We start from the raw sequence: 27,581 nt of genomic DNA on the forward strand, positions 1-27,581 counted from the left end.
AAAAATGGCAGTTTCACCCTGGGTTTTCGTTTTGAAATCTCCAACGTCATCTCCGACTCCATTGCCAACGACCTCTCCCTTCTGAAACATCCTCTCCCTCCGATGCTCTCTTTCCTCCCATTTGGACGCATGATTGACGTCGAACGTCCGATCTTCGTCTTCCTAAATGAAGAGCTTCATCGGGGAAGACGAAGCTCTTTGTCTTCCCAGGTGAAGACGAAGCTGTCATCTTCGTCTGGGAAGACGGTCGTCTTCCCAGAGGTCTTCTTTTGGGAAGATGATCGTCTTTCCAGCCGAAGACAACAACTTCATCTTTGTCTGGGAGGACAAAAAACTTCATCTTCCCCGATGAAGTTCTTCGTCTTTCACTGCTCTTCCGATGTCGATCAGGTGTCTAATGGGAGGAAAGAGGCCAACGGAGGGAGAGGATGTTTCGGGAGGGAGAGGCTGCCGACAATAAAACCAGAGATGATGCTGGAGATTTCAAAACGAAACCTTAGGGTGAAACTGTCATTTTTTAAAATTTAGGCTAGGAGAAATTTTTAGTTTTTTAAGTTTAGAGGGGTAAAATGAGATAAAATTTCAAGGTGTTAGGGTTCCGTTAATGTTAACTGCTGATAGGTGGATATTTGATATTATCATAGATAAAGGAGGGACACTTGACATTGTAGCATATATTGGGAAATACTCCTTTGGCCAATGATAAAAGAAAGAGCTGGGTGGGAGTGCGATGAATAAGAAACTTCCACGTGTAACGGGCTGAGATTCCGTGTGCGAAGCACACCGTCACTTAAACAATGGGTGGGTCCAGATTTCGTTTGACTTTTGCTTTTGCCCTTGGTATGGCCATTAAATAAATATCAAATTTTAAACTGAATGATAAATACAAATAAAATAATAATAATTAAATGGCAACAAATAGTTGTCCACCACTCGTAATTGGAGACCCAATATCTGCTTCAGCCAATACCATTTCTTCCTTCCATATCTCTAACTATTTTCACCTTTTTTTTTTTTAAATAATTTATTATTATTACACTCTTCCATTTGTTTTCCCTTGAAATCACCGTAACTCTCTTCTTGTTTGTTCATCTGTCCTCAACCAACAACAACAACAACAAGAGGTTTTCTCTTCTTTTCTTTTCTACGCATTGTACTGTATTTCTTTTTTGAATTAAACATAGCATAACTTTGAGTATTTCACTGCACGATCACTCATTAAGAAACCTTTTCTGTCAATGCAAGTACTTTTCTTATGTATTTCTTCTTTCTTTATTCTTGCTGTAGAATAAGGTTTGAATTTTGCATCATTGTCTAGTTACTAATAATGTTGTTTCATTGATTTTCATGAACTAGTTTCTGTTTATTTTGACAATATAAGCTAATTTGGATACCCTTTTTATTTTTTTATTTTTGCTTTGGTAACAGGAAAACTCAGATTAACTACACAGAAGAACAATTTCATTGAGAGCTTAGTATTTAAAAGAGCTGAGGTTTTGTGTGACATAGTTATATTTTACAATTTTGTTGAATTGTTTGTTATGGTAATATTGGTTGCAAGAGCAGAAGCCTTATGATGACCACGGCTGCTGTTATTGGACTTAGTACTGGAAAGAGACTATTGAGCTCCTCCTTTTATTATTCTGATCTAACAGAAAAATTTTCTCAAATCAATGATCATGGATCACCATATTATCAAGTTATTCCAACAAAAAATGTGGTTGCCGCCAAAAAGTCGTCCAATTATAGTCCAACTTATCCATCTTCCAAGCAACATTCTCAGTCCACTAAGGCTCTTAAAGAACATTTGGATACTAATTTTGCTTCTACTACGGAGCCATGGCGTCAGAGGTCTGATGATTTAGAAGAGGAAAACCCAGACTTTGACTATTCAGTGGAGGCACTTCTGCTGCTGCAAAAGTCTATGCTTGAAAAACAATGGAATCTTTCTTTTGAGAGGACAGTATTAAATGACTCATCAAGTAAAAAGACTCACAAGAAGATACCTGTCACGTGTTCTGGAATATCGGCTAGGCAAAGAAGAATGAATTTGAAGAAGGTTTTGAACCAAAGTAAGTCAATGATTCAGCAAAATGGCCCCAATCTGCAGAGGTCTGTGATTAGTCCAGAGTTGCTTCAGACTCGTTTAAAAGGCTATGTAAAGGGTGTGTTGAGTGAGGAGCTGCTCACCCATGCAGAAGTTGTGCGTCTATCAAAGAAAATCAAAGCTGGCCTTTCCTTAGACGAGCACAAATTGAGGTAATAAATGAATTTCATCGTCTGCTTACCTCGTGTAATGTTTAGCTGTTTCTTAGGTGAAGATGGTTTGAACATCCAAGTTGCCAAAGCTTTATATTTCTTAGTGTATTATATCAAAATTTTGGCTTTATTTTCTTTGATGCTTTACTTTCTTAGGTACTTTACACTTACTATTACTTTTCTGTTTGAATAATTGTTTTGCATAAATAATATTTTAGGAGCTATTACTTTCATGATTATGAAATGCAAATTTATTGTAGTAACATATACTGTTTAGAAGAAAGAATTAAAATCCCCTGTTTTATGCATGGAAAAAAGGAAGATTAGGGAGCTATATATCTATTCCTAAAATTTACATTTTCTGACCACATATCATCCTGAATGATCTTGTTGCTTCAGGATTTTTCTTTAGAAGAACATAAAAAGGCTGATGTTATAGTGAACTTATTGGTACACTTTCTGTTTTTTCATATGGGTATTGTAGACTGAAGGAGAGGTTGGGATTTGAGCCCTCAGATGAACAACTTGCAGCTTCCTTGAGCATATCTCGCACTGACTTACAGTCAACATTGATTGAGTGTTCATTGGCAAGAGAGAAGCTGGTGATGAGCAATGTTCGTTTGGTCATGTCTATAGCTCAACGATATGATAACATGGGTGCTGACATGTCAGACCTTGTGCAGGTGATTTTCTTTATCTGGAGATGAAATAAAGACCAATATACTCTTATTGTGCTGTTGTATCTGCAATTGAGTTGTCTATGTTCTGATAAGTGACATATTCTATATTGTTCATGTAGGGTGGGTTGATTGGATTATTACGTGGGATTGAGAAATTTGACTCTTCAAAGGGTTTCAAAATATCAACTTATGTGTATTGGTGGATACGCCAGGTAAAGGCGGATGTTTTGCACTTGTACATCATTAAAGCTTTGTTAAAGATAATATGCAATCATGATTGTAATTCATTTAACTAACTAAAATTCTCATTGATAATTGGTACCTTCTAAACAAATAAAATTTTCAATAACCAAATTTCAGTTCTTCGGTTTTATCTATAAGTTTATCATGACTGAAAGTCTGAAGACAGCAAGCTGTCTATGTGATACAATTTTTCTTTGGAAAGAAAGCGTTCACTAGTAGGCTGTTGGAGGATAATCCATTCCGCATTTGATCCTCCGAACATCAATATTCCTTTGTCTATCCTTTTAGATTGTTACAAGTTTACTAGGTGGTATGTCCCTACGTCATTCTTTTCAAATAGAATTAACTAATTTTCAATCTATTTCTCTCTTTTATTCGTATTTAGTTATTCAGTTCAATTTACGGTATTTTTGTCTCGTGTTGTATATTCTTTTTAGCTGGTAATGCTGCAAAAAACTAATGCTGGTTCACATGATCTTATGCCAGGGTATTCATAGGGCATTAGTTGAGAATTCCAGAACCTTAAGATTGCCTAATCATCTGCACGAAAGGTTAGGTTTAATCCGGAATGCAAAGGTTAGACTGGAAGAGAAAGGAGTAACACCATCAATTGATGTAAGTTGATTATTTAACTGTGATCAAACAATACAAATTTTATTTTCTATATTTTGGTTGTCTGTGAGTGTACTTTACAATCATAATATTTTATCACATATTAATATTTTGTAACATTCTTTTTTTTTTTTTTTTCACATTTCTTTGCTGCTTGCCATGTTTTCAGAGAATTGCACAATACCTAAACATGTCGCAAAAGAAAGTGAGAAATGCCACTGAGGTACCAACCGCTTAAGAGTTATTTACAGTTACGTATGTAATTTTGTTTCCCCCTATTGATTGCAATTTCACTGAATGCAGGCAATCAGTAAGGTTTTCTCACTTGACAGGGATGCTTTTCCCTCGTTAAATGGCCTTCCTGGTGAAACCTATCATAGTGTAAGTGTACAACCAAGTTTCTGCAAGTTCCCTCAATAAAATTTTGGTGCAGGCTTTGTTTGCCTCTTTCCGATTGCAAATGACCCATTTTTATGCGTCATTTCAGTACATTGCAGATAATCGTGTGGAGAACAATCCATGGCATGGAGTGGATGGGTTGATGCTCAAGGTAAAAGAATTATTTGGAAATTGTTTAACCAATTACCACTAATAATTAAAGGATTATAATAACACAGAAATGTAAAGTTAGGTCAATTATTACCGAGTTATTCTTCCAAATAAAATGTTTTAGCTTAACATAATTGGATGATAAGCTTATTATTTTAGGCCGGCCTGAATAGATCCACTTTCTGCGCTATGTAGAGTTTTAAAGGATCAGTTTATTCATCCACAACATTTGATAGGGGGCTATTCAAACAAAGTAATACTTTGCTGGAAAGCTTCTTTTAACATATATTTTGCACTGAAAATAAACATCATCACTTACTGTAAAAATTCATCTTTATCTATATTTCATTGGGAATGTAAATATTAAGAATCAACCATACCCTGGAATATAAATGTGTTAAGCCATGGTCTGCTGATAATCTATGTTGTAATTAATGTAAGGGTGCATGCCATTATTGTGTGGTTTTTCAGTGCAGAATTTTATTTAATTTTTGAACTTGCATGTTAATAAATGGGCTTGTCAAACTTAGAATTGTCCAACTGTTACTGGAGAACTACACACCAAGGAGATAGTTAAACCACAACTGCATCCTTTTATCCAAAATTCTATTTTGTGCTTTGTCTTTTTTCGATCAAATTTGACATCAATAAAAATTACTTGTGATCTTTGAAAAATTCAATTAAAATTCCTGATGCTATCGTACTGAAATTATCTTCATGTTGCCACCTTTAAAAAATACCTTAGGCTTTCAGCATGCATCTGTCCATCCCCCAGTTATGAATCTTTAAAGCACCTTTCATGAATATTTGTTATCTATGCCATTGAAGATGACATTGACCAAACTAATGATATTATTGCAGCATGAAGTAAACAGACTCATTACAGAGACACTTGGAGAACGTGAAAGAGAAATCATACGTCTTTACTACGGTCTTGATAAGGAATGCCTTACATGGGAGGATATAAGTAAACGGTGAGTAACTGATAAACTTGATTGCTAGATGGGCATAAATTTGTTGTGATGTATATTCTTTGGAGAAATCTGAAGGCACCTCTCCTCTATAAAGCAAGTACCATAGAAAATGTTTGTTTTCTTCCAAGCTTATGGTAGAACAAAAAGAAATTTCATCTAATTACATTTATAGGGTGAAGCAACTTCTTCTTGCAGTTTTCAGTTTTTCTTGGATACCATATGATATATTTAATAAAATAGTTGTAGCTTCTATCTTGTTTCTGCTTATATTTCAAACTTCAATTTTCTTTTACTAAAAGAGTATACATGCAACTGATTTCAATGAAAAAAGGTTTTAGACGATATTTTCTGCAGACATAATAACTGCACCTTTTTCATTCTTTAGTTGATTTAACAGTGTTATCAATTAATTCTGCAGAATAGGTTTGTCAAGAGAAAGAGTTAGGCAAGTTGGACTTGTGGCGCTAGAGAAACTAAAACATGCAGCGAGAAAGAAAAACATGGAGGCCCTGCTGTTGAAACATTAGTAAGTTTCATTATAGACATGGTTTAATGAGTAAATTATTGTATATACATGTATACAAAGAGGAAAGCTGTCTCTTGACTTATTTTTTGAATCAGGCATACCCATAGAAAATTGAATTAAGGAGCTACCACATTGAACTTTCTGTAACGTTATTAAACACAGAGGTTGTAAGTTGCGATAAAATTTCATGTATTGAATGTTTAGAAGAGATACTTCCTGGATTACTTTCTGGGTTTATCTATACACAAGATGATGATGAATTCAGTAGTTCCAGTTTCATTTATGTATAGCCAAGATGATGATGACTTCCCATTATGATTTGTTGGTGAGCAGTTAAATTAGTTCATGATCTAGGCTTCTTCATATTTGTATATCAATGATTGATGCATTTTAATTGTTCAAATTACATTCACTACTTGTCCTTACACCTTTGCATGGTATTGATAACAGAATTTAAACTTCAATTATCATCACAATTAGAGATAGCAACACACAGAGATACAAAACTATCATTTTTTTTTCTACTAAAGGGATCGAACTTCGACTGTTTTTTTCTATTAAACGGGTTGAACTTTTTTTTTTTTCTTATTGAATGAGCAAAGATAAGAATGGGTTTAATCTCTAATGCCTTTGCAAATCAATGACATAGAATTTTTGTTTTGATTTAGAAATGATGATTAAGATAATTCTTTGTTGATGTGAATAATTTTTAATTGATGGAATTTTGTTTTTTCTATTGAAATGATTTAAGTTTCAAATTTTTTCATTAAAAGGGCCAAACCTGCATTCTCTCTCATCAAAAAAGTCTAACCTCTAAATGTCTTTTATATCATTTCTATAATTTCTCTACCATGTGTACTATCTATTTGGAATTTTTTTTTTTAAATGAAAATGATGTTTATTGATTTAAAACGTTGCTTCATTTTATTTTTAAGAGTATCTAAAATTCAAAGAAATTATTATTTACTATTAACTCACATAAAGAATTTTAAACTTTCCACTTATAAAATCTTTACTAAAAACAAACAAAATAATAAATTAATTTTAGTTTAGTTTTGCTTTTTTTGGATAGATTTTTTTTTGGTGTGTGTTTTTCGGAAATAAATTTGTGGAAATATTATAATTTGAGGTTTTTGCCAATTGTAAATGTTTGTGTTACTATACAAATTATCTATGTTATAGAATAAAGTGTTCACATAAGCATTTTCAACATAAAAAACTGTCATGTCATTCCTATTTAACTTCGAATGAAGTCGTGATAATTCGGTAGTTTCGATAGAAATTAATAAAAATTTGATTTCTTCAATAGAATAATAAAAAAAAAAATTGGTCTATTTAATGATTAAATTGAAAAGTTGCCCATTTATCAAAAAAAAATATTATAGTTCCATATTTCTAAGTGTTGTTATCTCTCATAGTTATCACAAAGTATATAACACCCATCTATTAAAGAAATATCCTCTATAAGTGAATACTATGAACTATGTAACACCTTTTTGTGGGTGTGCCTTACTCTGGCACAGACTATCTTATGGGCACCATATCACAACAGCTTTCTTAAAAAAAAATATCATTTAATAATATCATGAGAAACATGTTTTCATTAGTGTCATAAATCTTTCAAACTCATGGCATGAAGTCTCATTCATATACTATGGGATCACTTGGTCTCATATGACTCAACACGCTAAGAAACTTAGAAAACATGTAGAAACTTTTAACATGTATCATGCATAAAAATTGTGTTATATTTTTTTAAAATACATGATATTAAACCTCAAGCTCTTTATTAAACTCATCTTTGGCTTGCGTATTAGTTTCACAACTCATGTACATGCTCATAACTCATGTCATGTCTCATAAATTATCTTAGGCATGTCTTGGTGCAACTATACACCTTTCATGTCTCTTGAAAACTCGTGAGACACTTATAGAATGAGTGTTTTCTACTATGGAACGATTGTTCTTGCACTTAAAACTCATGGGATACTTCTAGAACGGGTGTTCTCTACTATGGAATGGTTGTTCCTACACTTAACCGTTCACGACTTTGAGAATGAGCATCCATTCTTTGTTACTTTGAACATTCACTTAATTTCTCTCAAGATCATTCATCTATCCAAAAGCATTTTTATTTTTTTCTATATGAATGATCATTCTATACTTTAACATGAGCATTCATTGTGACCTAGTCTTTGTGGAAAAAACGATCATACTTGTCTATAGGGTTAGGTATTCTATCATTATTCAAAAACCCTAGTTTTGCTAAGGAATGATTGTTCCTATTCTTGAAATGGTTGTTCCATGGTATCTATGACAACAAAATTGGCTTGTTTTCATAAAAATTTTAAATTCCAACACATCCATCACAATATCATTCCTCTAGAATACCAAATATTCTAAACATATTACAAAACATCCATGACAATCACAACAAATGACATTTACTATTTTCATTATTCTCTTTATGTACAAATCTTCATTTTTTACCTAACATTAATCTTATATTAAAATCTCATCATGTCAAAATCAAATTCAAATCAATACAACTAATATAATTTTTGGCCGAAATCAAATTACATTAAATATAACAAGACTTCTACTTGGTTTCCAAGTGTATATGGTTCGATGAAGATCATTTTCCTAACCTTAAATCTCCTTTCCAAGTCATTTGCCTAATGATTGAAATTGAAAAATAATGTGAGAAGAAATAGTTTCAGTGAGTATTTGCGTATGGGAGTAAGGCCAAATCATAGATCATGATTTTTTTTATATAGAATTTCAATAAAATAACTATTGGAACAACCTTATACCTTATAAGAATGATCGTTCACCTCTTAATCCACTTATAACATGACGCATTTTTTTAATTGTCCACTTGGCACCAACTAAATGGGCATTCCTTCCTCTGAAATGACCATTTGACCACTTATTTTATTAAATAATTTAATTTAAACATATTTTTACATTTAAATAAATTCATACTTAATATAAAATGACATAAATAACCTTGCTACGCACATATAGATATTATAGAGCGATAACCTAAAATTTATTGTAACTTGTGCAAAATGTTATTTTTTATTGATTGTACCTTATGAAGTATCAATGCATATGTTTTGGTAACTATTGATGCAAAAATACACACCAATGTACTTAACTAGCTAGAAATATTAAGTGAGATGTGTGATTAAAACGTTATATAAAGTGTTTGTAAGTTAGCAAAAATTAGTAAACAATGAAAGAGACAAAGTTTTTTATATGGTTTGGTGGCCTAAGCAAAATTTTTTGGACACAATCATGGACTCAAAACACTACAAACCCCACATTTGAATCAAACATTTGTTGCTATGCCAATTTTAAATCAAACATTTAAATTCACCATGATTACAGCAAAGTACAGGCAACATTTTACATGTCTTCACATATATTATATGAATATATTTAATTCTTGTCAACTTTTAATCACATCTTACACTTAATCTCAATTAAACGTAAGTTGATATATATGTATAATTTATTATTTAATCACATTAAACTAAATGATGCATTAAACATTCATGGCACATATACATAACATACCATTCAACATGACATGCAAAACCTTTTTACCATGCATCGCATTTTCAATTTCTATGTAATTAAATTAATTCCATACAATTTAATACTCACCCAAAATTGCTTTAATCAGTATTAAAATTACATTTAACATGTTTGAACTAAAGTTTAAAAGATCCAAAATTTTATATGAACATTTCAACATGTATATGCATATATATTAACATATCACCATACATTAAACTTTTCTATGCATATACCATACATGCATGCCCTTAATTGATGTATTTTATGTACTATACACAAAATTAGCATAAAATTTCTAATGTATATCATCAAATACATCCAACCAAACATGCATTAAAAAAAAAAAAATCTAGGATTTAAACTTCAATTTTTCAAGCCAAAAGCACATGCATGTCTAAATTAAGCACATATACATGCATCTCATGAACACTTCATCATATACATGCATTAATTCATATGTTCTTCATCTAAAATCATTAGAACATATAAAAAGGAAACAAAAAACCCAGCAAATTCTCAAAATTGAGAGCTTCATTTCAATAATAAGCTTTAAAAACTTGATTTCCTAGCAAACCAACAACATGCATGTACACATATGTCATATATACATACTATTATGCACAAATAACACATTTTTAGTTCAAAAATCAACATGCAAGGAGCCAAAATGGCTCTGATACCATTTGAAGGAGAATGGGGAAGAAAATGATGCAAAGATTGACGTGCATGTATATAAAGGCAAGAATCAAAGCATAAAAAAGAAAACATGAGAAGGTTAAATAGTTATACCTTTCCTTTTTTATGTAGGATGATGGAAGAAGTCTCTCACATGAAAGAACCTCCAAAAGATTGCATCACCAAGCCAAAAAGCCACCAAGGCCAAGAGCTAGAGAGAAGGGAGAGCTTTTGGTATGTTGTGAGAGAAAGCTTTAGTTTAAAATGAAGTTATGTTCTTAAAATGAACTAAAACCTTATTTATATACTAATGGCTAATTAAAAATTATGAAATTGTTAATTGGTCCCTTTAAATTTTTTACTTAAACTGTGACCATGCATGTATATCAAACATATACTTTAGGCACCCTAATTCTATCTCACTAACATCTTAATTTTTAAAATGTTACTTTTGCACTCATATAACATTTTATATGATTTTATTTTTTATTATCCTTTGGAAAGTGCTAGCCAACATCTAATAATTAATCCTCTCTCTCTAAGTGTTTGGTTTATTAATATGACCATTTGAGTTTACCATGACGTAGTTGTGAACCCTTTTTTAGATGATTCGAAAATGCATCTAAAAGCTCAATGACTATAGTTAGGGGTGGATACGAGTCGAATCGAGCCCGAACACTGTTTAGCTTGTTTTCGGCTCGTTTTTAGTCAGCTCGATTTTCAGTTTGCTTCGGGCTCGTCAAAACATATGTTCGTGTTCGGCTCACTTTATAATTTAAGTGTTCATGCTCGACTCGCACCTAACTCGAGCTCGTATCTAATAGCTTGGGTTCGCTCGGCTCTAGTTTGGGCTCGTATTTAACTTAAAAAAATAAGAGTAGTTTAGTTGAAAGTGAAAATTATGAGAGTCAAGCTGAATCCAGGAATGTTTGGGAAAATTGTCACAACTATCGTAAACCATGTTTAAGCAATCAACAGAATATGTGTACCTCCCCAACATATTTTAAAAGAAGTAAAGAAAGGTGGAAAACCTTGTCGGCGGCTGAACAGCAGAGAAGAACAACAGAGAAGAAAGGTGGAAAACCTTGTTGGCATAGTTTAGTTTTTAGTTTATTTTCAGCAGAGAAGAACAACAGAAAAAGTAAAAGGAAACTAATTAGGTTTGCTTTAGTTTAATTGCTTCCAAACGGCAACATTTTTGCTTTAGTTTAAGGGAAGCCAACAAAGCAAGCTTTTTTATGTAGCTGCACAATACAAAGTCAACGCAGAAGGTCATATAATACCGCCAGCCAGCATATTAATAACGAGCTCAACTCGGCTCGTCGAGCTAGCCGAGCCGAGTATTCCTCTGTTCGGGTTCGGTCTCGCGTTCGTTTCTTGATTTTTGCTTCAGCTCGTGTTCGTATTCGTGTTCGCTTGTAACAAGCTCATTTCGGGCTCGTTCGAGCTAAGCTCATTTCGAGCTCAAAAAAGCTCGCCTCGAATCCAGCCTTAACTATAGTAAATATTTAACAATATGCCATAACTAGGGCTAGATTTGAAGCAAACTTGTTCAAGCCTAAAACAAGTTTTGCTTGAATAAGCCTAGAATGAGCTTGGAGAAAATGAGCATGAATTCGAACCTGAACACAAACATGATTAAAATAAAATATGAATATGAAACCCAACCCGAACAGAGCCATGCTCGGCTTGCTTTAAAATTTTTCATAACTAAATGACTCTGGTTATGACACATTTAGTTATGACTTAAAAATAAATTAGGAGGGAAGGGAAATCCCTTCTTCTTTAGAAATCTCTCATTCCTTGGAAATTGTTTTCATATTGTTCATATAAACCAATAAGCATTTAATATTATTTTCTCCATGTTTCAATAAACTAATAAACCTATGTCATCTGAAATTTGAATCGCAAACCATTAAAGTAGGCTACAACCCCTTCTTCCTTGGAAATCCCCAATAATCATTGGAAATTATTTTCTCCGTTTGTTGCTTTCTCTATTTCAATCTCTTTTTCTCAAAAGTCTTAGGTATTTCAAACTTCCATTTCTTATCTAAGTTTCTCTAGGAAGTTTCTTCTCTTCAAAACATTTTGGTTTCTTTGTTTCAGTTTTTTCTCTTTGAAAGTCTCTACCATTTCAAACTTTAGTTCCTCCTCATGTTTCTTCGACAACATTTAACCGTTGATGATGTCCACACAAGCCCGAGCATTATGCGAGCCAATCACGAATACTTAAGCCATGAAGCGAATCGAACATGAACAAATGTTTTCTAAAGCTTGGCGAGCTCGAGCCTAGCCAGAACTCACCTACTTACAAACAAATTGACTCTTGTTTGGGCTCGGCTCAACTCAACTCAAATCCAGCCTTAGTCATAACAAAATATCATAGCTACCCAATTAGTAGAGGGTTAACGTTTAACTTCTTAACATGTCATTGATACAATTACTTATATAATTTGATTTCTCTTTTATATGATGTATTTTCGAGACTGAGATATAGATAAAATGTCTTCCTTAATGATCCCGAATTTTTATAGACCAACAACTATCAAAGACCAATTAATATTGAATCGAGTATTAAGTCAGTCTTATTGTGGCCATATGATTAATTTGTTGTGACCATCCATTAGAAGACCCTAATTGAAATATCAACTCTCATACTCAAGAGTAACGAATCTTCTGTTAATCCATCATAGTCTTCATAAAGCTAATCACTACATTTCTAGCAATTCTCTAATTGAATTATGTCGGGCTAGTGTCAAAAATACCAATCCTTACATACGACGATCTAATAACCTCAAATCTAAAGATCATATGTACCTTTGTTCACTAAAAGGATATGTTGTATAAACACTAAAGCAACCACCCATATGAAATCCTTTTGGTGGACAGGTCTGGTAAACATATTTATAATGTAATCCTATGTGTTGTATCAAATTATTAATAAATAATTTTAACACGTGAGAATTGTCATCATTTCAATGAGGATGTTTAACACTATGATAACTCTATCACTATTACTCGTGTCCTAAGTCATGACAATATTAGAGTTATGGACATTCTAAGAATAATCATATAATATGCACATAAGATTCTTACCATCAGGTGTCATGCACTAATCCCCTCATCATGATTTAATTACATAGCTATGATGATTGACTTTAGAGACCCTGCACTAATAATCTCGCACTTGCATTATAGCTAATCAGCCATGTGTTTAAATGGTCAATGGGTCTGTCAAGTTGTCATTTGTTTCTACCTTGCTAACCTACACATATTTACAATGTAGATTCTTTTTGATATGGTGAAACCATTTGAGTATATGTTTGAATCTTTTATGAGACCACTACTCATTTGCTTGTGTTATCGCTCAATTGTTATCATAATGGAGTTCTATAAGGCCAGTTCTACTAAGAACCGCCTCAAGTTTAGTTATGAGTTTCTTGCTCGAATTACTTTTTTAGTTGTATTGGACAAAACGATATACATTAACTTTATTATAGAATCTGTCATAGTATGTTGCTTGGAGCTCTTCTAACTTACTACACTACTATTTAAACTAAAAACAAATCTTGATTGGGATTTAAAATTTTCTTGACCTGTTTGGAAACTAACATCATCATACCCTCTTATAGTAACCTCTTATTCTCTTCCATAGATTAAAAAAAAAAAAAACATCCTTAATCCTTTTTAAGTATTAAGGATGTTCTTAGCAATCATTCAATGATGCCTGAAATTTGAATATTACAATAACACCTTTATTGAACTCAATTGTAAACAATATTATAAGTTGTCATTTTTTAAAAACTTATCAGGGATTAATAAATATTTTCCATATTTTGTTTTAAAAATTATTATATTCACTCAATATATTTTACAAATATATTACATCCCTAATAGTTTGTACTATTACATTTAAACCCTTACTTTATTATTTCTTTGATGGTGTAATTATTATTTTTGAAACTATCAAGGATTATTTGAAATTTTAAAAATTTTGAAAACATACCAACTTTTTTAAATTTTCAAAAAACCCTTTAAAATTGCATTAACATCACTAAATTTTTTCAAAATTATAGATTGCTCTAAACATATGATTGTACATCATTAATACCTTTAAGGAAATTGAAATTTATGCCCACATTTATAACCACTTGAAATTTTACTCAACATTTTTTACTTATACATTTATACCACAAAAACAATAAACTTCCTAAAATACCCAGTATTTTGACCAACCCTTTACGCGTTTCTTCTTCCACACTAGGCACCAGCCCACATTTCTTCTTCTGTACTAGGTGCAATTTAATTTCGTGTCACTTGAATTTATTTCCCTTTACTTCTCAAGATCACTCACTCCATACACAGTTGATTCAAACGAACTTTGATTTAGTCATTCAATCTTCTTTGACATTTTAGTAGTGATTGATGTTATAATGGTAGTAAAGTTGAGTGCTTGTTTGGTATTTTATCTAAGAATAATTGTTTGATGATAAGTGTGTTAGGGCTAGGAAATTTTCGACTAAAAAGTTGTTTTTTGGTTAAGGAAAATGCTTAGCAAGTTTTTGCACTTTTCTTTTATCAGAAATCACGATGTGGTTAGTGGCCTTGGGCGTTAGATTTAAGGTTTGGGTTAAGGAAAAATCTTATATTTTTAGTTAGAAATGAATTATATGTGTTGGAAAGACCTTTCTAGGCGATTATGTGCTTGATTTGTTAACTTTAATTTGTGAAAAGGTGTCTGATTTGCATAAGTTGTGTGATGAATATGGATGAACTTCCAAACATAAAAAAACCCTAGAAAATTCCCGCCTAAGCATGACATGTTTGGTATTATTTAGCATATGAACAACCTTGGCTCTGATAAGGCTTGGACGTTACGCCTGACACCTATTATGAATAGTAATGTGCATTGCTATTCACAACCAACTTGTGCCATTATACTAATTCAAATATGTTTTTGTCTTTTTCAGATATATGGTGTTAACCATCATGTAAGTGAGTACAGATTTCACGGGACCCGTGATTTCAGGTCTAATTGACGTTCCACAAGAAAAAAGACATGGTGAGCATTATCAACAAAAAATTAACCATGACCCAACAATAAATGTTTAGGATGGCATGTTTTGAGCACTTGTATCAATTTGTCATATCAAAGATACTTTTTTTCAGTCAATATATGCAATCAACCACAAACATTGATTTAAGGATTGTCCTCATGACTCGATCACTAACCTGTCTATAATATGATAATATTTGATCTTGTGGACAAGTGTATTCTTTGCCCACAAAACGTAACACCCATACATCTCCTTCATTATCCTTTATTGATCATGCTTACTATTTACATTGCTCCCCTAAACACTTGAACTCCCATTGGTTCCTATTAGAGTAATGTACTCTTTTTTGAAAACTTGTCTCTAAAATATGTCTTTCAAATAATTCTTTCAATTTTGCTTAGAATTATAAAAACCCATTACTTTTTACTTCTATCAGGTCATTTTTCCTGATTACCAATACTCATGTTTTCAATGTCCCACTAAAATGGATTAGTAACATGAATATTTTCTATATATGCTTCATGATCAACTGAACTATAATGTCCTGCACTACACTCAACCTTTTTATCAAGATCATTGGTTTGACTTCTCTTAGCATCTTCTTATGCATCATACATCTCAAGGTTTCAATAGATAAATCTACATCTCGTCAATTTTCACAAACCTCATGAATTGATCATCATCGTTATCATCATCATCATTACCCTTAACATCATTATCATAATCCTCATTATCATCATAATCATGATTCACATCATACTTTTGAAAACTATGGTTGTGTCTAGTTGTATGTAGATAATTCTCTCTTTATTCATCATCAACCTATTCTTCTTGAAGATTTTCTCTTCCTTTGATACATCTCTTCATAAAATAAAGTTGTGTCAATCCTCTTGTTTCCTACCAACATCACGTACTCAACATCATCATCTCAAATCTCCAATGACATTCCAGTCAATGATGCTTCATTAGGGGTATATGTGTGGATATGTGATCAACTTTGATTGATTTGGAGATGATAGCAAATTTTCACAAAAAATCCTTTGAAATCAGTGCAAATCGTTTTTTCGTCTCTACCTACATATCTCATAATATTGTCATTTTTAGTAGCTCATTGTCCTTTTAACCGAATCATAAATACAATTTTTTTTAATTTTGAAACGAAAATAAAACGTGCAACAATTATAATACAACAAATGAACTTGGGAAATTATAATTTTTGAAATTAAATGGGAAATTACAACAGACTCATTTGTAAGCCCAAGGGGGGCACACCTGAACCCTTCATTCTTCACCGGTTATATTTTCTACATTAATTTCACTCTAAATACATCATAAACATGCATTCTACCTAATCTAATAAAAATTTTTGGTTGAACTATCAGTACTATATATAATTTAATTGACAAAAAACAAAATTTATCAATAAAATCTTATTTCCTTGACAAAATCACAGGGTTTGTGCATGATAAGATTAAGGGTTTAGATCAATACTTAAGATTAAGGGTTTATGATGCATTTTATGCAAGATTTTGATAATGAAAAGTTGACTGACTGAAGTTTGTGTTTTTTATGGTTGAAAGCGATTGTAAACTTAAGTTTTATATTAGATTTTGTAGTATAAATATATAATAAATAAAAGAAAAAAGTTGAGTAAAATTATACCAACATATGTAAATACGAAAAGAAATTTCATTTTGTCATATACCTTTATTTATGTTTATACTAAAATTTTCTCTATTTTAATTAAAATTAATATATAAATTAAGATATAAAATATTATTTAACATGACCGTCTGAGAACTTTTTTATTTTTTTCAATAATTTTATAAGAATTTAACAGATTGAAACACTGGAGATCGAAAAGCTTTTTGCAAGATCACAATCCGTCAGTCAAGCAATAAATATCTTACAAAGGGAGATCACCCATACTTCCGTCCACGTGTCTACCTTTGAGTAGGCAAACTGGCACTTTGCCCAATCTTCCCCTCTCCACTTTTCTTCCCCTTCCTCACTTCATTTTTTGTTAACGTTCAATGGCTATTAAGTCTTTGATTGTTCCTTCAGCTTCAGCAACTAGATCACCACCTACACATCGCTTTCGACATCCCACGAACTCTCCTTCATTTCCTCAACAATCACAGTCTTTGTCTTTCAAGCCTCTTAAAAATTTGAACAGTGTGTTGCTAATCAGCCGCTACACTCTTGTTTCTCTTCGTCTTAACCGCCGTCTGCATCTACCTCCAGCTCTTGACTCCGACGTCCCTCATCCTCTTCACCAGGTTTTGTTAATTCTACCACTTTTGTTAATGTTTTTAAACTTGGCCTGAAAATGTCAATTTTAGCTTGCCTAAATTGAAACAAATGTTAATATTCTTGATGTAAAATGATTTTTTGTTTTTGTTTTTAATGATTCTAATTTTTGTTGGAATATCATTGAAGGAGTCGGCGAATTTAAGTACCAATAAGAGCTTTGAGGAATGGAATTCGTGGACAGCCAAGTTCTCTGGAGCAGCGAACATCCCATTTACGGTGATCCAAATGCCTCAGATAATCCTTAATGCTCGGAATCTTTTAACAGGAGACAAAACTGCCCTTTTGGCAGTTCCATGGCTGGTAACGAGATGGCATCAATTTCTTTATCTTTTTAACAATTTATTTTAAGCGCTTGGTTTTTTATGTGGGCGGTTATGCCTGCAAATGCCTTAGATGACACAAAGCCGGGTTGTTTTTGTCTCCATTTGGTATTCGTTCGATATCTGCAGTTGGAATTCCGTGAAGAGTTGTCTTGGGGATTTTCTAAGCATGATGTACACGAAAAACCTTTATCGCAAGCACTTAATTTCTTGCAGATAGTTGAGTTGGAGTTCATTGAGTTTATTGATGCAACTCTACAAGCTTAAGCATTTAAAATGATGAAATAATTTAATAAAGGATTTATTAGAGACCTGGAATTTTGCTATATAAAAATAAGAAAGTACAATTGGATAGTTGAAGTCCTATTTCTAGTTCGCTGATATAGATCTTTCATCATCGGAACTCAAGAAAGTGAATGTTGTGAATGCAGGGCATGCTTACTGGTTTGCTTGGGAATCTTTCACTTCTCTCTTATTTTGTAAAGAAAAGGGAGAAAGAGGCTATTTTGGTCCAAACATTGGGCGTTGTTTCAATATATGTGGTCATTGCGCAGCTTGCAATTGGAGAAGCAATGCCTCTGCCACACTTTGTGATTACTTCATTTGTTGTGGCCAGTGGTCTTGTTTTAAACTTCCTTAATTACTTCAGTATGCTGAATGTTGAAATCTGGCGATTCTGGGAAGATTTTATTACCGTTGGAGGAGTAACTGTCCTTCCTCAAGTAAACTCTCTGCCCCTGTTAATCTCTAACTATTCTCCACTGACAAGGTGATTAAGGAAGTGTCTTGCAACATGTTTATTCTCCATGACCTTTTCTATATGAGTTTGACTGCAGGTGATGTGGTCTACATTTCTCCCATATGTACCTAACAGTATTATTCCAGGGGTGATAGCTTTTGCTGTAGGCTTGGCAGCTGTTGGTATGGTAAGCTTTTCATTGCTTATGGGGTATTAATCTACATCTTCTTATGGTGTACTGCAGATTTGACTACTAAGAAATTTGGATTATATTTGCAGATTACAATGTGTGAAAATCCTTTCTTCTAAAGGAATATGAATTTTTGCACAAATTTTAAGGAATATGAATTTTTGCAAAAATTTTTGTTTAGAAAGAGAAGTTTTAAAATTTTCTAATCTACATGGTGACAAGATGTGCAAAGCTGATTGCCTGCCTTATTTTTCCTGATATTCAGTGTTGTTGATCACATATTTATCTTCCTCAAGAGAACAATCTTCAAATATTCATATATCTATCTATCTATACACACACACACACACACACATTTTTTGGTGTGGAGAAAATAATTAAGCTGAATGCAACCTTGGTTTAACCTGATATGTGCATTTCATATAAATCATTAAAGAAAAATTCTACTTTGATTTCACCTGGGTGGACCAGCACTGACAATGACTTGTCCTGTTAACTTCCGGGCCTGGAGAATTGGAATGCATCAGGCAACTATAGCATGTGACCTTTCTAGAAAATGAGCGGCTATACGCAAAGTTTGGTTGAAATGAAAAACTACATTGCTAATGGCGTTAAGAAGATTAAGCAATACTCAACTCCATGTAGAAATTTTACCTTGCTGCATCAAAGCATTTTTTGTCCAGTGCAGTGCTAAATGTTGCATGACAGTGCATTCTTGCAGTTTTATAATATGTAGTATTAAACTTGAATTCCTTTTCACTCAAGTCATTATTAACTTAATTATTTATATACTGAAGTCCAAAGATGTTCTTTTGCATATTTCCTTCTAGCAAACCTTTTAAAATGGGAACTAGTTTCTTGAGCAATTTTCTGTAAAATAAATGACCTTAGGTTTTCATCTAAAATCAAGATTACTAATTTTGTATGGTTTAAAATTCATTTATATAATCTTCATATCAATATAGAGAGATATGCAGTTCGATGAAGCAATCTTTTAAACTTCCCTCTGCTAAGATTTGCAGGCAAGAATGGGCAAACTTACAGAGAAAGGCATCAAAGTGGTTGGAGCACTATCTGGATGGACGGCAACCCTTCTCTTCATGTGGATGCCTGTTTCACAGATGGTATTATTTGAATGCTTCAATTTTCTTTCTTGATACATCAAACAGGTTATGATATCTCTCTCTGACTGAAATTTACAATGCTTGTGTAGTGGACGAATTTCCTGTATCCTGATAACATCAAAGGCTTGTCAGCCTTCTCAATGTTGCTTGGTATGATCGGAAATGCACTTATGATCCCACGTGCACTCTTTATTCGTGATTTGATGTGGTATGGCCCTTCCCCTGTTAATACATTTTCCTTTTGCTCCGCATAAGATAGGCAATGGTATGGTTAAGTGTCACAATTTCTTATTTGTTAAACCTTAAACATTTTGTTAAGTTCTCAAATTATATCTTCTGGCCAGCCAATTAAACCATCTTTCATGCTGATAAGCTATCTTAAATAATAGCAACAGACGATACATTGAGTTAAAGGGAAAAAAAGAAGTTTACCGGATATGCAACAGTTGGCAGAGATTGTCTGTTGCTCCGACATCAATCCATGCAGCTTCAGTGCTACAATTGATGAGCTTGGGTCTAAGAGAAAACTTGGAGAAAGGGAAGCTGCTTGTAGATGGAGATATAGTAAACCCAGAACCCGAAAACATTCAATCTCAAAACCATTAACAACAACAATACCTGCAGATAAACCTTTGATACATTCTGAGGAAGATCATTTGGGTCTGGCCCTAAAGGGTTGATCAATGTGAAGATCAAAGATTCTGCTATTGGTTCTTCATCAGTTTTAAAAAAAATCTGTCTTTGGCTCTTTTTCTGATCTTTTGGTGGGTGTTTTGGTTTCTTAGGGGTTAGAGATTGGTCTCTGATCCTGCTGGACTTTTAACTAGTGGGGGGACAAGAGAGTCTTCAGCTCAAAGATGGGAAAGAGGTATCTAGGGTTTTATTCCGGCTCAATGATGGACAATGAATTAGGGGTGGGTTTTATATATTAATGGTATTTTAGTAATTATTTGTGTAAGCTAATGTATATTATAGTAAATAAGCAGGCAACAGGTTTGTGGTGGGGCAGGGAGATGTCTATCCGCATTCCTGCTCGCAGGGATTTTTTTGTTCTCGTCCTCATCTCCATTTGGAGAGTCTCCTCTCCGAATGGGTTGGTTTGGAGACCTGGGTATTAGGGTATAATTGCCATCCCCAGGTAGCAGTTCCCATTAATGGTTAAAAATTCTACAAACCGTCTGAATATGGAAATTGTAAAGCAGCTGAGAGAAATCTGTATGTGGGAACATGTAGAACTAGCTTATGCGACAAAAAATGTGTCTTAATGTCAGAACAAAATTTGAGTTGACACCAAAAAAATTTTATATGCTTCTATTACTTCTGAACCATTACTCCAAAACCTTGCAATTCATCATGTCTCCATAATAGTGAACCAACTTATTTTTGTGTAAAATATCATAAGTATATTCATTCAACTATGCTTGCAGGTTCACTGGTGCAACTTGGGCAGCCCTATTTTATGGGTATGGGAATATTGCCTGTCTGTACTGGTAAGAAAGTAGAAAGTTTTTTCACCTGCCTTTCAAAATTTTAAAATTTTTTAACCTGCATTTCAAAATTTTAAAGTTTTAATTGTGCTTCTTAGAATTAGACTTCTAATCTCAACTAATAAATTTCATTGTGATTTCAGCTTCAATGTTATCAGCAGGGAATTCTTTTTGGCAGCTACAGCTGGTTTATTTTCATGGATAGGTACTTTCTAAATTCACATAGAACCATTACTTGTGGGGAATAATATTATTAAAGATGACTCCTCAGATCTGATCCCCCCAGCCCCAATTGTCACAACCATCTACTTTGAAAAAGAATAAATATTGATTAATTCGGATTGAGCAGGTATGGCTTTGTGGAAAGACACTGTTGTATACGGATACAACTCACCTATGACATGTTTGAAAGAGTTGGTTTTTGGACGTTAAAGTTGAAGCACAAAAGAACAAGTGATCCTAAGCCACGGAATATAGAAATTATTTGTATCCTTTCAGAAGTCAGTTGTTGAGCAAACATGGAGGAGGTCAAATATGGTCATCAATTTTTATTTTTATTTTTTAATCAAAGACAAACTTAAAATAATAATGTTGTAAGTGGTAAAGGTAATAACATAAGGCGGGGCAGGGACTGTAGCTTTATACTATTTTGTCTGGTGTCTTATAGTGGTTACACAGCAGCCCATGAATAATAGCTTCGTTTATGTTATAAAATTGTCTCATTCTGGTGAGTCCAGTGACTGCGCAATAGAAAGATGTTGAGATAGGAATGCATATGATGAAGCAGAGAATAGATCGCCTATACCCTATGTGATTTTTGGCATAACATGTACCAGTTCGTCACTTGTTTTCCCCCACGAAACTTAAAAGGGCAAAATCGATAGGCAGTGAGTGGAGATAGGTGTTGGTGTTGGTAGTGGAAGGGTGGTGATCGTGTGGGTGGAATATTTAAATGGGCAAAAGACTATTTTTTGTCTAAGTTTTAGCGTAGTTTCGAATGCACATTCACAACAATTGAAAAACTCAAATATTTCTCCATAGGTTAACTTATCTTAAAATTTTCTGTTAATATTTTATTCCAATACCAATTATAAAAAGATATTAATATAATTGAAATTTATTTGTAATGTCCTCAGTGTTTATATGAAGTTAAATAATTTATCTGATGTAATGGTTATATATTCAGTAATTAGCTCTAAAGTTTAATTTATTTGATATGATTGATATAACTTTTAAAAAAAAATATCTAACTCGAAAAAAGTTTGTCACAAAAAAAAAAAAAAACATAGGACTGAAGTTTAGCCGAAGAAGATGATTGTGAATTCCTAGTTCCTTTCTCTGCAACAATGGCATCAATGGATTTTCCCCTCACTCTGTGTTCCTCTTTTTCGAGCCTTCTTGTTGCTCTCCAATTTTTCCTAACTATTACTGTCCATGAAGTCTCTCTTATCCTCCCTAAAAGTCCATCTGTTGGGATTAAGAAACAGCTTGCAGAGCTCTCAACAGCTTTATGAAAACCTGAGATTGCTTTCTCTGTAACATGGTTGGCTGTTGGCAGATCCTGTGCAATAATCCCAGCACTGACTGGAACAATGTCTTTCTACTAAACACAACAATTGAAGACTGATTGATTCATCAGTATAGGGGATCTGTAAGGTGTTTGATCAGGTTGTATTCCTTTTATTGGGCGTCATCTATAATCGTCTCTTAAAATTGGTCTGAGGAAACTTATTTCAGCCATTCAAGTAATGATGGAAGTTTTCATGATTTCAGACAGTTTGTGAAAGGGGTTATCGAGAGATGGTAATGCCAAACCCTATGTTGTGGCTTTCTCAGGTCTGTTAGATGTTACATTCTTTTTTAAGATTCTACGATTCAATCTTTAAGCACATCTCCGTCCTCCAGGATGTGAAGGATCTGTAATGGCCTGGTTATGTCGGCTTTAGCCCTATCTCTCATGATAAGCAGATACCTTGCATCATACACTGGAGTTACAGGAGACGATTTTTCTGGATTGCCTCTAGCCCTTCTAATACAGGCAGTGAGTACACTCTTTGCCACTTTTCTTGTCATCTTTTACACCTGATGATGTGAAAACTAAACCCAGGAGAAAGGACTTGTATCAGCAGGGCGAATTGTTGCGGGAGCCTATTCTGGATCACTCCAGGACTTGCATCGTCTTATCCTTTTAATATTGGGTTTTATCATTATTTCAAACCTGTCTCGAATAGACAGTTTGTTGGCAGTTTTGTAAATCCTAATTCAATTCACATAAATTCATAATAGGATTTTGATGGTGTTTAAACTAACCCGAAGAACATACAATCAAGAATTGTCGGTCTTGATATCTCATTAACCTTTGACAGCACTTTAATCAGAAAGTCATGCTCCAGGTCCTGATTTACTTCCCTATTTTCAATCTAAATGACTTTAGAAATGAAACTGAGAAATTCTTACATCTCTCCATACCATTGACACATCAGAATGAAGAAAGATTTAGACAATGAAATGCCAATTGTTCAAGACAAAATAAACTAAAATTACCAACAACACTTCTAGTTTTTCACTACATTCAAACATCTAGTAAAAGTACAGCTAGGGGCTGAACATAACATAACTTCCACACATTAGATTTTCACAGACAAAAACATACTGATTCCTAAACACGATCATGCCACAAGCACTCACCTTGAACCGCTCCAGCTTTCAAGAGGCCTTCAATTTCTTTGGGAGGGTTTAAGCCAAGACGAGTAGCACGTTCCCATCGAGCCAGTCTGGTTATACCAAGGCATGGACCATATGACATGTTCATGTCAAACTCCCTCAGTGCTTCTTCATTCTTACTATAATCATCTGTCACCACAACCAATTCATAACATTACTCATATGAAATCTCATCTATTACATAAATATCTCTGCATTTCCAAATACAAACAACTTTTAACAATCACAATGAATTTCTCACTGATTTTCATCATTCAACTTAAAGAAACAACAGTTGCTAAATTGTATATAATTCTATGTTCTTGGAAACACAGATTTTTACCAATCTACTTTAATGGTGTTCTCAAAAGCTGCTAAAAATAACCAAAAGGGAAGGTTAAAAACAAATAAAAATTTTTCTATACGAAGTTGTTTTAAAATATAAATAAACAAAAACAAAACTTTTTAAGAGCCTTTTTTACTATAAACATATCTCAATTAATCTTAAAAAAAAAAAAGCAAAAAACAATTGAATATTTGAATCATATTCTTAACAAAACGATTCTTTAAAAAGAGAAATAGAAATTCCAATAAAATTATCAAACCCCTATAAAGTCAGAAAGAAATAAAAACCTTTGAGATCAAAGGAACCGTGAGAAATCAGGGCCGCCGGTTGGGTAACATCGGAGTCTAAGGAGGCAACGTACTTGGGGGACTTTCTCTTCGAAGTCTTCTTGGTGGCAGTGCTCTTCTTGTGCCGGTAGAAACCCTCGATATTTTTGGATGATGATCTCGTTGCCATCTAACTATCACTGCAAATCAGAGATTCAAATTTCAAACTTCGAAAAATTAATCCGTCGTTTGCTGCTTATAAAAGTATTTTCTCCTTATTGGGCCGGATACGGGCCCCCGGGTTTCAACCCACCCATTGGGTGACAAAATTTAAAAAATATTATACAAATAATGGATGGAATGACCATAACTCAGAACTTTGATATAATAATAATAATGCTATACTTTAAGTTTAAAAAAATCTATTTTTAAACTGTGTACTAAAATTTATTTTTTTAATAAAATTAGTTAAGAGACAAAAATGTATTATATCTTTAGTTAAAATTGAAAAATAGTTTGCCCCTATAAATTATAATTTTTTCTCTCAACTCTAGGTTGTCTCATATACCATAGTTAACCATTTTCGTTGAAATATTGATGTCATATCCTAGCAACATTTAACCTTTCATCAATTTGCCTTCTTTATATTATTTTAGTGTTTTCAGTCATAAGCACTTTGCCACACACCTTCAATGCCATTCACCTTCATCTCCTTACACCATCATGGTCTTTCGTCTATTGTAAACAAACCTCTCTTAGTCTCCTTGCTTTTCCCTCTTGTTCAAAAGCTTGCCTTTGTTTCTTATTCTCCTATTTTAGTCTCTTATCATTCCTTATCTACTTAAGATCTTCTCTCATTCTCTCCTCAGCTTTTTCTCTTTTGTGAGCTTCCTTCTATATCTTGTCATTTTATTTCTGGTCAACAAAATTCTTTCATCTCTTTTTTTTTTCTTTCTTCCTACTCACTAACTAAATAGATGCAATAGAAATAGAGTTGCATTCAAACCAAACCAAGCTCGCTTTAAAGGTGTTTGAGTTTGATTTTTTTGAGAGTAGTCAAGTTTGAGTTCAGCTTTAGTATGAGCTTGAATCTAGCTTTGAGTTTGACTCATTACTAATATGATATCATTTTAATATGTGTTAGTCAAAATAATGTTATTTTGGTCAATTCATATCAAAATTTTAAAGCTCATGAGCTTTACAAGTTGAACACCCTTAAAGTTTAAACTCAAAAATTTTAAAGCTGAAGCTTGAGTTTGTTTTGGGCTTGTTCAAGCCAAGCTCGAGCTTGAGTTCAAACAAGTCTAGTTTAAATCCAACCCTAAGCAAAAATTCATTGGGGATTAAGAATATACATATTGTCTTGTTAAAGGCTTATTCATCTTTATCTAGCATAACTATAACGAGAACTGCTTCTAATCCAAGTGTAGGATGACACCTTTGATATCCATAAAAGGCATGAGGTGTTAGAGGCGATGGAAAGATCCAATATGGTCTGCTAGAACCTTAGTGAATAGGTTGTGTGTATAATTGTTGAAAAATGACAAAAATTATATAAGGTTGAAAATTTGTTCATTCATACAGAAAACAAGAATTGATCGCTAATGCACCATGCACGATTGTTTATATGAACTTTATCATATCACTCAAAATTTGTTATCATGCATAAATATAAATATGCAATAAGATTGTCAAATAAGGGTCAACTCAAGTAATGAATGGTCATTCATAAACTATGAACTGACATTCATCTGACCTAACATTTATTTAATTTTCAACTTATCTTTATCCAAATTAGATATCCAACTTATCTTCCAATTTCATTCAAGCCTATCCATTTTTTGGTTTTTACATTTTAACACTTCAAGTAGACTTAGTCATATTTAAGTCAAATTATTCAATAACACCCAATTCACCTTGTATAATCTAAGGCCTCTAAAATTAAAATCTACCTATGTTGTGTGTAACCCATAATTTTTTTGTCATACTAGTAATGAATATATTCGTATCAAATCTATAATTTGACAACCATCTATACACAAGCCAAGATTGGCCTCTAACATGGCATAATGGCCACTTAATTGATCAAACGCCAACGATTAAATTTTATCCCTCAAAATTTCAATTATTGTAATATTCAATTTTTTCATTATATGATATCTCTTCAAGGATGAGACACAAACTTAGTGTCTACCTTAGGGAATCTTCGATATGCATTGACTAACATTTGTATCAATGAGCAAGTGGTATTGGAATTAGCAATGACTTAATCCTATTATAACCATAAATTCAAGTGGTTGTGTACATCCGTTAATAAGTCTATCAGAGATATTGACTCTTGTACCTGAGAGTGATAGATTCTCTATTAATCCATCATGACCTTTGTACATCTCTTAATATGGTTAATCACCACTTTTTGGTAATAATTTCTAAAGGACTATGCTGGGCTTACATCAAACCATATAGACCTTTATACAAGACAACTTAGTGACCTCAAATCAAAGGATATAATGTACAACTATTAAAAAATTTATTTCATAGATACTGGATAACCATCTATATGGAATCCTCTTAGTGAGTTAGTTTGGTAAACACGTTTACACAAAGTGCATCTATGTGTTACACCAAGCCACTAACAAATTGTAAGATTATACGACCTTTAGCAACAACAAAATTGTTCTTTAAAATTTTAATATCAGACATCCAAAACTGTATAACCTCACTAGGATCACTCTCGTATAAATATTGAATCACAAACATGACAAACAACTATAAGGTGTTATGAAAACTCATACTTACATTTGCTAACTCCTTCACTTTGATAGACTTCAAGGTTGGTTGCAATCACCTTTGACTAGGTATCCACATGAAGCACAAACTCTAAAAGGTTTCAACCAGTGCACCAATGCAATCACTTATGTGTTACACAAACT

The 27,581-nt window shown here is 33.1% G+C and overlaps 3 protein-coding genes, 1 long non-coding RNA gene and 1 pseudogene across 5 annotated transcripts; 3 read left to right on the forward strand and 2 right to left on the reverse strand.

Annotated features, from left to right (window-relative positions):
- Nucleotides 1-993: 993 nt before the first annotated feature.
- On the forward strand, nt 994-6,067 carry LOC123220156 (RNA polymerase sigma factor sigA-like). Its single transcript, XM_044642184.1, has 10 exons — nt 994-1,124; nt 1,429-2,259; nt 2,744-2,942; nt 3,059-3,151; nt 3,669-3,797; nt 3,964-4,017; nt 4,098-4,175; nt 4,282-4,344; nt 5,205-5,317; nt 5,736-6,067. The coding sequence occupies exons 2-10, from the start codon at nt 1,574-1,576 to the stop codon at nt 5,842-5,844; spliced, it is 1,524 nt and encodes a 507-aa protein (XP_044498119.1). The 5' UTR covers nt 994-1,124; nt 1,429-1,573; the 3' UTR covers nt 5,845-6,067.
- Nucleotides 6,068-8,284: 2,217 nt separating this feature from the next.
- On the reverse strand, nt 8,285-10,373 carry LOC123221952. Of its 2 annotated transcripts, none has more exons than XR_006503330.1 (2): nt 10,218-10,373; nt 8,285-8,518 (listed from the first exon to the last, which is right to left on the reverse strand). It is a non-coding gene; the product is annotated as an uncharacterized LOC123221952 (long non-coding RNA). The 2 variants fall into 2 exon arrangements; XR_006503331.1 differs by having other exon boundaries at nt 8,285-8,751.
- Nucleotides 10,374-17,075: 6,702 nt separating this feature from the next.
- Nucleotides 17,076-22,069, forward strand: LOC123221029 (maltose excess protein 1-like, chloroplastic). Its single transcript, XM_044643696.1, has 9 exons — nt 17,076-17,439; nt 17,600-17,773; nt 18,225-18,515; nt 18,630-18,719; nt 19,745-19,846; nt 19,936-20,054; nt 21,274-21,336; nt 21,477-21,538; nt 21,683-22,069. The coding sequence occupies exons 1-9, from the start codon at nt 17,194-17,196 to the stop codon at nt 21,763-21,765; spliced, it is 1,230 nt and encodes a 409-aa protein (XP_044499631.1). The 5' UTR covers nt 17,076-17,193; the 3' UTR covers nt 21,766-22,069.
- A 91-nt stretch (nt 22,070-22,160) lies between these two features.
- LOC123221441 lies at nt 22,161-23,525 on the forward strand (annotated as a pseudogene).
- A 293-nt stretch (nt 23,526-23,818) lies between these two features.
- On the reverse strand, nt 23,819-24,888 carry LOC123221030 (DNA polymerase delta subunit 4-like). Its single transcript, XM_044643697.1, has 2 exons — nt 24,670-24,888; nt 23,819-24,186 (listed from the first exon to the last, which is right to left on the reverse strand). The coding sequence occupies exons 1-2, from the start codon at nt 24,836-24,838 to the stop codon at nt 23,993-23,995; spliced, it is 363 nt and encodes a 120-aa protein (XP_044499632.1). The 5' UTR covers nt 24,839-24,888; the 3' UTR covers nt 23,819-23,992.
- Between the last annotated feature and the right edge of the window lie 2,693 nt (nt 24,889-27,581).

This window comes from Mangifera indica, chromosome 7 (genome assembly GCF_011075055.1).
Source record: "Mangifera indica cultivar Alphonso chromosome 7, CATAS_Mindica_2.1, whole genome shotgun sequence".
Classification (NCBI taxonomy): Eukaryota; Viridiplantae; Streptophyta; class Magnoliopsida; order Sapindales; family Anacardiaceae; genus Mangifera; species Mangifera indica.